The 13,317-nt window shown below is 36.5% G+C and overlaps 1 protein-coding gene across 1 annotated transcript; it reads right to left on the bottom strand.

Annotated features, from left to right (window-relative positions):
- Window positions 1–721: 721 nt before the first annotated feature.
- On the bottom strand, window positions 722–2,359 carry LOC142358207 (G2/mitotic-specific cyclin-B-like). The gene has a single exon (XM_075409658.1). The coding sequence runs from the start codon at window positions 2,136–2,138 to the stop codon at window positions 1,116–1,118; it is 1,023 nt and encodes a 340-aa protein (XP_075265773.1). The 5' UTR covers window positions 2,139–2,359; the 3' UTR covers window positions 722–1,115.
- Between the last annotated feature and the right edge of the window lie 10,958 nt (window positions 2,360–13,317).

Here is a 13,317-nt window from a genome sequence, read left to right as displayed (position 1 = left end):
GCGTGCGGGGGTAGGGTTGAGGTAGGGTGGAAACCCCCCCCCCCCCACACACACACCATTGAACGCCTTCGCTGATTCACTCAAATATAAACGCTTAGAAATGCTCAGCTATTTATATGTCAAAAAATGATCAGTCAAATAATTTTATGAGAAGGTTACCGTACAAAAATGGCAAAGGAGAGCACAAAAGGACTAATTTAATTGCTACAATTACAGCCTTGGCTGGCTCTTAAGTATGAAGCTTAAATACCTTGTCCTAATTATCAGAGACCGTGTGAAACCCAAAACATTCACTTACCTAATTGAATATCTTAGGCACTTCCATTTTCTTCCTACTTCCTTTGGCTAGTGAAGCAGCCGTGTCACTCAAAAACGTTCGCACTAACATTCCGTCAGAAATTTATCACCGAAATTGTAGTCTGAATTAAGACTTCCAAGTTCAACACACAAAGCAATTCCATTTCAGTAACTGATCGAAACTGAAGTACTTGGAATTCATTGTTTCTAATTTTCAAATAATTTAATGTTTACTGTTTTGTTGCCTACTGTTTAAGATTTTTTAGGTAACATTTACGTCCACATTCACTGTCTCTTGCTATTGAACCTCGATATTCAAGCACATGAGTTAAAACTTTGAGGGTCACTTTTGATTTTCACGCTTTCATCGTCTCCAACAATTCACTTCTCACAAATTTATTGAACGTGTCTAAATCATATCCAGTTTTTCAATAGAATTGATTAAAAATAAATTCAAAGAGGCTTTAAACAATCCATATTTAAGATCCAAATTGTTTACATCATACAATAAAACTTCCTTTGCTCATAACACCACTATCCCTCTTAACATATATTTCTACCATATTAATTTATCTCTTAAATTACCTCAGCAAAGAAAGTTTCGGAAGTCACGAAAACAATATTTGCACAGGACAATTTCACTCGTTAATAATTTACAAAGAATCAAAGCTACAAATTGCACCATAAAACTAACAGTACTTCAATCGCTATAAAATCATTAGCACGAAGTCTATTTTAGTCTATTTCACATTATCGACCACTAAAAAACCTCACTGGAATCAAATATCGAAATTCTCGGATGGAATGTGACGCAAATTTTATCTCCCAGATCTCAGCCGCAGTGTATTTGCTTGTACTGTCAACTCGCTCAAACAGGCTACTCTGTTAAACTTCGGTGACGAAAACTTCTTATAAACTCCTCTATATTTGGGTTGGTTGGCGTTTTTCAGCAAATGCAGAAACTTTTCCGCTAAATCCATCAAATCCGATTCTACGTATCGCGAGTAATGCACAAGAGTTGCGTCCCAACAACCGTAGGGGAATCCAGAAATTCGAATGGCCAGGTATAAAGCGCTAGCTGCAACCTTGGACGGGAGGATACTCGAGAACTCTGATTCGATGAAGGACAACTCCATAAGGTACTTTGCAATCATGTGCTTCCTAGGTGACACTCCACCTATTTTACTAAACCTTCGAAGGAAAAGTAAACTATGCGATGGCATCGTATCAAAATCCAGCTTTAGTAACATATCCCGCTCCAATTCAACAAGTTGGTCAGTTGTGACTTCATGGTCGGTTACGTACTCAAAATCTGTTAAGACCGGACAGTTAACTTCTTCCACTTTACACGCCGTCCACATTGCTGTCACCCCAATAGCATGCAAGTTTTTCTTGGTTGCAGTACGAGATCTGTGCAAATATTTGTCGATAAAAATTACTGTCATATATGTGACCTCGGGTGACAGCTTAAACGTATCTGCCACTTCAACCATTCTTTCGATTAAAATTGCTCTATGTCGTGCTGTAACTTCACCCATACTCAGGAAATCTTCGGGCACTAACACTCGCTCTTCATTTTCAAATGCGTAATCGAAAACATCGTTCACGTATTCAGTGCTATACTGAAATTTGTCCCTATCGCCCCCATCGACGTCTCGAATTTCGAACCGCGAAGGATCTAGATTCTCTTGGTTCTCAGCGGTTCGCAGAGGTCTCTGTACCTGAACTTTGTTCCTCTCGTTCTGTGAAGCTGCAATGCCGTTTTGCCCTCCTCGCCCAGCATTCAAACTGAGGTTGCTAAACACTCGGGCAGTGTTGTTCACTTTCCTGGAATCGCCCATCACTTGACTTTCAACAAACTTTTCCTCTGAAAGTATTTCGAAATGCAATCGCGAGAGTACAGCTGGGCAACCACTTAAAAGAGCAACGCGAAACTAAAAGATCAGTTGAACAGATGAGACAGACTAACGTTGTTACAGGTATCAAGCTCGCCAAAATGTGACACGATGTGACGTAAACACCAATGAATGAATTGGTCAAGGTCGATTTATCACACACAAAATTCTAACATCAACGCACGTTTTATGAGGTCTGGTATAGCGTGTCCCATAAAGTTGAAATAAGCGAACGTTTCAAAAGCCACAGGTTAGAGTTCAAAGGTCAAAGTTCAAATTTAAAACATGCAGAAAAAGATAACAAGAAACTTAATGGAGAAAACATTGACATTCAAATGCGCACACTGATGCTCAATTGCACGTTTTTGGCGTTTTCGAACGTTCGCTTATTGCAACTTTATGGGACAGACTATCGAACGTTTCAAAGGTCATGGTTCAAATTTAAAACATGCAGATATTTAGCAAGCCCCGAGCTTTTCGAACGTTCGCTTTCGGTGCAAATTTATATGAGACTTACTATATAGAGTGTTCCCTAAAGTTGAAATAAGCGAACGTTTCGAAAGCCACTGGACAGATCGCAAAGGTCAAAGTTCAAATTTAGAACACGTTGAAAAGATGGAAAAAAAAACGTTGACAATCAAATGACCAATTTGATGCTCAATCGCCTGTTTTTTAAGTTTTCGAACGTTCGCTTATTTCAACTTTATGGGACTATAGTTAATTCCATAAAGTTACAACGCTATCGGACGTTTCAAAAGTCTAAGTTCAAATTTAAAGCATGCAGATATTGATGTTCATTTGAGTGTCAGGAGCTTTTCGAACGTTCTATAATACCTCCCATAAAAGTTGAAATAACCGAACGTTCAAAAAAGACCCAAAAGAAGCAATTGAGCATCAACGTGTTCATTTTTAATGCCAAAGTTTTTCCTTTATCTCCATTTCATCTTACATGTTTTAAAATTTGAACTTTTGACCTTTGAACTCTGTCCAATGAGTTTTTGAAACGTTCGCTTACGTCAACTTGATGGGACACGCTAGAACTATAGTTTGTCCCATAAAGTTAGAACAACTGAAAGTTTGAAAAACGCCAAAATTGGGCATGCATGAAAATGAGCAGTGTGCACAGTTTAAGCTTAGCGTTCGCTTATTTCAATTTTATGGGACCCGATACAAAACATTTACAAAATTGCATATACATTTATATAGCATGACAGAAGTTAAATCGAACCTTCGAAAAATACAAGACAAGCAATTTGGAAAGTGTCGTAATTCGAATATCAACGATTTTTTACTGCAGATCTTATTACACTTTTACTGCAGCTCAGTTTTAACTTTGTACTTGGAACTCTTGGTCACCATTTTGAAAATTTTGCTAGTTTAACTTTATGAGACACGCTGTAAGTCATAACGTAGCGAACGTTAGAAACACTCCGTTCGCGCAACTGAACATCAAATATTTGTTTGCCAAAATTTTTCGCATTTAAAAGACATATCCCTCGATTCTCAATGTTTTATCATATGTCATTCCGCTGCTATTAAGTCGCAACGCAACGATCTCAATTTGTTTGAGTAGAAAAAAATGTTACAAACCCAAACTGATAACTGAATTGTATAAAGCCATGCCGCATTAGAGAACTTATGATGAATGCTATTAATAAGACTTCCAGACAATACAAACGACAATATACAAAAAATTAAGGAAAAAATTCTAAGGAATAAAAGCACATTGTAACAAAGTCAAAATACCCTCAGATTAAATCTTGAATAAACAAATACAACTGCACTAAACTACAGAGAAGATGCAACTTCTCCATAATAAGACTACATAACCAGTCGAAAAAAGGGCACAGCTTAAAAATGTATCAAATTTCTTTTAAACCAAAGAATTTCAAAAGTCATAACATTAGCTTTTAAGAAAATTTTCGCCAATTCGACTTAGTCCTCTCGAAAACAATGCAAACTTTCGCTGGTGAGACCAAGCCATAGCAAAGGACTGCAAAAAACAAGCAGAGGCACAAAAAAAATACAACATACGAAAACGAAATATTGAAGCAATTAAGAGTCATCAGCTAATATATGAACATTACATGTTAATAATTCAATTAGAAGTTCTGTTGTTTCAATTACGATATAAATGAAAGATTGCATTTTTTCATTTGGGTCGCATTTGAAAATCAATGGGGACTTGTTATTAACCCGAATACTTTGATTCAAGGACAAAAAAGCAAACAATTGATCACATAAAATTTGTAAGAAAACGCATAGTGTTAAAGAAACAAAACATCGGTTGAAACATAAAACCAATAGACAATTTGAAATTCAAAACACAACAAGTGCGTGAGACCTCTCATTGATGGGACTTAGTTTAAATTTGAAAAAAAAAACAATCCAAAAAAATGAAAAAAATCAAACTAATCAAAACAATTAGCTATCAACCAACGGTATTACTATGCCCGTAAAAGGAAGCCATTAAGACCTGTCATTAATCAGAAAAAATTGTAGTCACAAATAAAAAATCACAGGCCAAAAACAGAAATTTAAGCAAAAAGCAACAGTGAATGTGACGAAGCTATTTGAAAAGTAAGTAAGTTAACCAAGCTACAAATTCATAAAGGAGTTTAAAAAGCGGTTGACACCTATTTTTGTCAACAAAAAAACTTTCGAAGTCTTATGACCCATTAGGTACGCATTCAATGCCCTGGATAGGTTAACTTATTTCTCCTTAGGAAGCCAATTGTACTTTTTAATAGCCAAACAAAGCCATAGGACTACAAAAATGCAAAAAAAGCAGGTGAAACACAAAAATTCACAAAGAAAAAAGTTCAATGCGCCTCAAGTGATCGTAGATGGAGTTTGTAATTAATGGAATCTTGATAGGAAAAGTTACACATCTCTGAATGACATGAGAACAACCAAAAAAATTGTGAGCAGAATCAAAACACAGTTCTCCAATAGAATTCGAATTCTTTAGATTGTGAAATTCCCGAGGAGACCAAATTAGCCTTTTTATCACTATTTTGTAGTTAATTTTAAGTTAACATTTTGATACTAAGATCGTAAAATTGATCAGAAATTACGCTAAAAGTGAAAAAAATCACACCCAAATACGATATGTTCACAAAAATTTTAAACATCAATAACTCCTCGAATAAAAAGAATTGAAATAATCTTTTTAATTCCAAATTCTACGCTCGAAGAGCTTTTCAATGATACCACTCACGATTATCTACGATGGATATATCGATCGGCCATATCTGACTGAACAAAAAAAACTTTGAGTTCATAGTTTCTCCCCCCCCCCCCCCCACTAAGTGGGGTGGGAACAACTATTTGGCCAAACAATGGTACAAATGGCTAGACAAAGTTCTTAGCGAAAATGTCCCAAAAACAACAACCCACAGATCAAACTTAGCTCCTTGGGTAAGCAAAGATTCGTCCCACCTTATTAAAATAATATCAACCTTAAAACGAAAAACATCAAAGAAATCCACCTTGGCGAGATTAATAAAACTGAAGAAAATGGAAAAACGATTAAGAAATTCCTTGAATGAGGACCAAGCAGAATTCGAAAGTAAAGTCTTTCAAGGTAGACGTTTTTCGGATCTTCAAAAATATCTCAAGTCAAGTCATAAAAGTAGTAGATACCCGGAAACAATGAAGTACAAGGATGCACAAACTAATGAAGATAAGAAAAAGTGTGCGTTTTTCAGTGAATTCTTTTCTAAAGTTTCCCTTAAAACCAATCAAATCAAGAAAAACTCCTTTGATAAACATCAGCACAATAAAATTGAGATAGACGAGAGTAAGATCAAAGAAATCCTGTCAAAACTTCAAACAAACAAAGCCTGCGGCCCAGACAGGATAGGAAACACGGTACTAAAAAATCTGCCAGCCTTGTCTAAATCCCTTTTTCTGATTTTCAAAACTGCCTTGAACAAAGGCTTTTTTCCATCCTACTGGAAAATCAGTGAAGTTGTACCAATATTTAAGGATGAGAATCGGGCACTGATTGAACAATACCGCCCTATTAGTCTCTTATGTAGCGTCTCAAAAGTATTAGAAAAACTAATTTTCGACGAACTCTATGAAATTGTCAATACAAAGCTAGAAGAATCACAACACGGATTTAGAAAGCATAGATCAGTAGTAACCCAGATGTTGCTTTTCCTAGACCTGTTGTACAATGAATTCGACGAAAAAGACAACGAAATTTTTGTACTTTACCTTGACTTCAAAAAAGCGTTCGATACAGTTCCTCGCGATCTTCTGATTTACAAAGTGGAGAACCTGGGTGCAGGGGGAAATTTCTTAAAGATTGTAGCCAGTTACCTATCAAATAGAAAACAATACGTGAAAGTAAATGACTCGGAATCTGAAACTGTACCAGTAACCAGTGATGTCCCCCAAGGATCTCTCCTAGGTCCCCTACTTTTCATAATATATATAAACGATCTTCCACAACAAAAATCAAAATGCTCTGCGTTTGGATACGCAGATGATTTCAAGCTTGTATCAACAAATCCAGCAAATATACAAAGTGACCTGGAAAAAATCGAAAAATGGTGCCATAACAACAAAATGCAACTCAATGAAAGCAAATGTCACATCCTACCGATTAAAGTAAACGAAAAAAACTGGCACTCCTTTATACTTAACTCTAAAACTCTCTCAAATAAAAGCGAGCAAAAAGATCTAGGTATAATTATGGCTACTAAGTTATCATGGAAAGCGAATATAAAGAAACGTTGTAGCAAAGCCTGGAAAGCGTTTTATTTCCTAAATCGAAACATATAAAACCTTGCATCGCAAACAACAAAACTCAATGCATATGTCGGCTACGTTATACCAGTCATAAGTTATGCCTCACAAGCATGGTTCGCGAATAAGACCGAAAGCAAAGACATCGAGCGCATTCAAAGAAAAGCAACGTCGTGGATAATCTAACTGGGAAATTAGTTACAAGCAAAGACTGACCACACTGAAGTTGCTGCCATTGTCATATTACTTTGAATTGCATGATCTATTAATGCTCATCTCACTGCTTAAAGGATCTTACAATATAAAAATACCCATTAAAACAAACAATAATGAAGGGTTGTTAAGCACACGTCAAAACGAGCTAATAACAATTAATAAAACAAGAACAAGGAAGGCTGATGAAAACTTCTGGAAAAGAACCAGTTATTTACTAAATATAATACGAAAAGTAGGGAACGTAGATCTCGATCAAATTGATAAGAAATATTTAACAAAAATATACTGGAACTACTTCTTCAAAAGTTATTCGGAAGTCAACTTATGTTCCTGGGCTTTCAACTGCAGCTGTGGACATTGTAACCCGGTGCAGAAGCTCAGCTCAGTCGTTATATGAAGGGTGCAAACCCATGTGGAAAGACCCACAGAAGCCTAAACTCTCTCTCTCTCTCTCTCTCTCTCTCTTTGGCCAAACAGAGCTTGCAAGAGTCCGTTTACCTTGCAAGAGTGGGTGCAAAATTTATCTTTAGGTCTCTATTCAGCGAACTAAAAACTGCTCAACACAAAATGGATTTCTTCAACTACAGCGCCACAAAGAGTTGAAACTTCTTAACAAAAAATGGGTTTCTTCAGTTACAGCGCCCCCAGGAAATGAAAGCTCGCCGCGTATTATGCTATATTTACGGTAATTGTGAGATAAGATCGTATTATAAGCTCAATACCCACTAAGCTCGGTGGTCTGCAATAGTTAAAGACATAACAAAAGAACAATTTCTATCAATAATCAGATTTCTATCGACTTTAGAGATAACCGACGAGCGCTCAGAATTGCTGTCAAAATGCTGTTCTTCCGCTGAAATCAGCACAACTCTTATGATGCCGTAAATATAGTTTGATAAAACAGTATACCAAAGTCGACAAAAAATAAAAAAGCGCACAATTTAAAAGGACTACTACGCTCGGATGCACGAAAAAATTAACAATAGGAGGCAGATCGCCAAAAAATTGCTGTGACAGCTGAAAAAATAATATCAAAACACCAATGTAGAAAATGTAAATCTCAGTTTGGTTTAAAATTAAGCCAAAAAAATGAGGAGAAACTAACTCATAACAGTAATTAAAGAGAGTGAGATTAAGAAAATTATTCACCGTAAGAGTTGGGAAGTTGACATGTTAAAAAATATTCACGCCCATGAACAAAGACTTACTCTAAACCGAACACAACCAACCGCTCAAAAACTCAAAAACAGTTAAAGCTCAAATTTCCACATGAACAAAAAAGGGAAAGCAAATTTTTGGTATTTCTAAGCACTTTTTTCTCATTATGTAAAAATTATAATGAAACAATTACAGATCACAAAACCACACGCTATTTTGCTTTGCTTCATCTTCAGCGTGACCAACCTCACCACTCATATTTGACTTCAGAAATCATCCAAATGTGCAAGCAGATCAAATAAAACAGCTTGGAGGCTCCTGAAACAAAAAAAAACAAAAAAAAGGTGACCAAACAAAGCGTGAAAAACAAAGCGTGACCAAACAAAAAAAGGGAAAGCAAATTTTTGGTATTTCTAAGCACTTTTTTCTCATTATGTAAAAATTATAATGAAACAATTACAGATCACAAAACCACACGCTATTTTGCTTTGCTTCATCTTCAGCGTGACCAAACTCACCACTCATATTTGACTTCAGAAATCATCCAAATGTGCAAGCAGATCAAATAAAAGAGCTTGGAGGCTCCTGAATCGATTCGAAATATGAACTCTCTCAAATACCAGCGAATTTCTCATCCAAAGAATCTACTATTAATTCAATCATACCAATAACCCTGAAACAAAAAACGAAGTTACAAGAACGCGAGAAAAAACCTTGATTAATAATTTTGTTCAATCGTTGACCTTACCAAAACCCGACACACTTCACAATATTTATCGACGCAAGAATGGACAAGAAAAACTTGCAAACCAGAAGTTGAAAAATGGTCAAAATTGACGCAATTTTCTCTGTTTCTTCAATAATAGCGAGTAAGGAAATCCAATTTTAAAAAATTAAGGTCAAATTTTCCAAATACGATAAATCTTGAAAATAAGGACGAATACAAAGACTGCTAAAAAACGAAATAACGTCAAAATAACATTAAACTAAAACTGCAGGTGTTCAGAAATTCTTCCAAATGTACTATACCATGACAAAGCACCAATCAAACCCTGACAAAACACCGATTAATAATACCCTGGCAAAGAACCGATCAAACGAAAAACCCCTTTCACCTGAAAAGCTGAAAGGAGTAATAGCTTTCGATTCCAGGCTATTATCTACTGTCAACGAGAAGAGGCACCAGATATTCTTAAACACTTGCTTACAACCTAAACCCTGACAATTCAAGTAACAAAGCATTTCATCTCACGAAGCAAACAGCGATTCACGTGGTGTCTAAAGCAGTACATAGCCCCGCGAGATGGAGTAGAATGCCAAATGGGTCTCTAGCATAGAATGCCGAAAGGGTCTCTAACGTAGAACGCCATATGGGTCTCTATTTTAGAATGCCGAAAGGGTCCCTATAAAAGAATGCCAAATGGGTCTGTACTATCGCCGTAGCTCCTCGTGGGCCATCCTGGGTAGACTTCGGTCTAGCGAAGCGACAAAATTCCTCAAGCGATCTCACAAATCACCATGACTCAAATACTTAGTGTCAAAATATGTTCCTTGCCTGTCCGATACTCATCAGCACAGACATGAGCCTGAGATGAGGGAGTTGAGGCAGAGCATTTGGCTCTTGAGGCCATGTCTCGCAGACTTCTACCTGTTGGAAATGTCTCCAATGAGCAAAAGATGGTCTCACTGACTCGAAAATCAACAAAGTAACTATAGTAAAATCGAGACTAGTAGATGAAGTTCGACAATTTATTAGGGAGTTGGCCAGAATCAAGTGAAAGTCTCTTGCGAACACTAATCGGCATGAAACACCCTGCTAGTAGGCAACAAAAACATGGTCAAGAAGGTTGAGATGGGAGAGAGCTTGGGCTGAATGCTTCACTGTATGACTGAAAGTCGATGAGAAGTGGATGAGAAAACTGTGGGTTCCCTGCGCACAATTAGTATCTGAAAAGAAAATCTTCTAATAGGAAATACTGTGTATGGTCCAGACAAGATAGATGCAGTGATAGCCACAGAAATAAACACAACTGATTAGAGTTGTATCTGTGAAAGCAGAGCTCAAAGTATAAGAGTGGCTACAATGCTTGTCTGGTCCAGACAACACATGCTCTGCCGTGTCCCGAAAGATGGTTTATGGTGACTTAAAGGCCCACGGGACTCAACTCCTCAAAGAGCTGGACCCCAGACGGTCTGTGCACCGGTGCTCTGGTCTTCATATCTTAGAACAAGTTCCTCTAGGGATATGGTGACTAAATACCTGAGGCTACGGCCAAAGGGGAGGTGCACATTCCAAAACTGAGAACCGAGAAATTCAGAGAGAACTTTTACTTTCGAACTGCCAAAGTTGCCAACAATCTGCCTGAAGAGATAGACTTTTCCCAGCCTTTGGGACTCAAAAGACGTATTCTGTCATTCATGTGGGACCGTCTGATGTTGAACTTCAACGAAAGAGTAGTTTGTACGTGGACAATTTTCTGTGATTGCTCCGGTTGCAGAAAATAATGGAATCACGACCAAAACTTCTTCGAGAGCAATCCCCTCGGCCTAATGCCGAAAAGTCACAACAACAACAACAACAACAACAACAACAACAACAACAACAACAACAACAACAACAACAACAACAACAACAACAACAACAACAACAACAACAACAACAACAACAACAACAACAACAACAACAACAACAACAACAACAACAACAACAACAACAACAACAACAACAACAACAACAACAACAACAACAACAACAACAACAACAACAACAACAACAACAACAACAACAACAACAACAACAACAACAACAACAACAACAACAACAACAACAACAACAACAACAACAACAACAACAACAACAACAACAACAACAACAACAACAACAACAACAACAACAACAACAACAACAACAACAACAACAACAACAACAACAACAACAACAACAACAACAACAACAACAACAACAACAACAACAACAACAACAACAACAACAACAACAACAACAACAACAACAACAACAACAACAACAACAACAACAACAACAACAACAACAACAACAACAACAACAACAACAACAACAACAACAACAACAACAACAACAACAACAACAACAACAACAACAACAACAACAACAACAACAACAACAACAACAACAACAACAACAACAACAACAACAACAACAACAACAACAACAACAACAACAACAACAACAACAACAACAACAACAACAACAACAACAACAACAACAACAACAACAACAACAACAACAACAACAACAACAACAACAACAACAACAACAACAACAACAACAACAACAACAACAACAACAACAACAACAACAACAACAACAACAACAACAACAACAACAACAACAACAACAACAACAACAACAACAACAACAACAACAACAACAACAACAACAACAACAACAACAACAACAACAACAACAACAACAACAACAACAACAACAACAACAACAACAACAACAACAACAACAACAACAACAACAACAACAACAACAACAACAACAACAACAACAACAACAACAACAACAACAACAACAACAACAACAACAACAACAACAACAACAACAACAACAACAACAACAACAACAACAACAACAACAACAACAACAACAACAACAACAACAACAACAACAACAACAACAACAACAACAACAACAACAACAACAACAACAACAACAACAACAACAACAACAACAACAACAACAACAACAACAACAACAACAACAACAACAACAACAACAACAACAACAACAACAACAACAACAACAACAACAACAACAACAACAACAACAACAACAACAACAACAACAACAACAACAACAACAACAACAACAACAACAACAACAACAACAACAACAACAACAACAACAACAACAACAACAACAACAACAACAACAACAACAACAACAACAACAACAACAACAACAACAACAACAACAACAACAACAACAACAACAACAACAACAACAACAACAACAACAACAACAACAACAACAACAACAACAACAACAACAACAACAACAACAACAACAACAACAACAACAACAACAGCAACAACAACAACAACAACAACAACAACAACAACAACAACAACAACAACAACAACAACAACAACAACAACAACAACAACAAAACAGAGCTTGCAAGAGTCCGTTTACCTTGCAAGAGTGGGTGCAAAATTTATCTTTAGGTCTCTATTCAGCGAACTAAAAACTGCTCAACACAAAATGGATTTCTTCAACTACAGCGCCACAAAGAGTTGAAACTTCTTAACAAAAAATGGGTTTCTTCAGTTACAGCGCCCCCAGGAAATGAAAGCTCGCCGCGTATTATGCTATATTTACGGTAATTGTGAGATAAGATCGTATTATAAACTCAATACCCACTAAGCTCGGTGGTCTGCAATAGTTAAAGACATAACAAAAGAACAATTTCTATCAATAATCAGATTTCTATCGACTTTAGAGATAACCGACGAGCGCTCAGAATTGCTGTCAAAATGCTGTTCTTCCGCTGAAATCAGCACAACTCTTATGATGCCGTAAATATAGTTTGATAAAACAGTATACCAAAGTCGACAAAAAATAAAAAAGCGCACAATTTAAAAGGACTACTACGCTCGGATGCACGAAAAAATTAACAATAGGAGGCAGATCGCCAAAAAATTGCTGTGACAGCTGAAAAAATAATATCAAAACACCAATGTAGAAAATGTAAATCTCAGTTTGGTTTAAAATTAAGCCAAAAAAATGAGGAGAAACTAACTCATAACAGTAATTAAAGAGAGTGAGATTAAGAAAATTATTCACCGTAAGAGTTGGGAAGTTGACATGTTAAAAAATATTCACGCCCATGAACAAAGACTTACTCTAAACCGAACACAACCAACCGCTCAAAAACTCAAAAACAGTTAAAGCTCAAATTTCCACATGAACAAAAAAAGGGAAAGCAAATTTTTGGTATTTCTA

This window comes from Convolutriloba macropyga, unplaced genomic scaffold (assembly GCF_964194025.1).
Source record: "Convolutriloba macropyga unplaced genomic scaffold, txConMacr16.3 SCAFFOLD_2281, whole genome shotgun sequence".
Lineage (NCBI taxonomy): Eukaryota > Metazoa > Xenacoelomorpha > Acoela > Convolutidae > Convolutriloba > Convolutriloba macropyga.
The sequence above is the reverse complement of the archived record's forward strand: the minus strand, read 5'-3'. Positions and strand labels throughout refer to the sequence as shown.

What these genes read in the sequence shown, in the direction of transcription:
- LOC142358207 (XM_075409658.1), bottom strand. Translation starts at nt 2,138, where the DNA reads ATGGGCGATTCCAGGAAAGTGAACAACACTGCCCGAGTGTTTAGCAAC.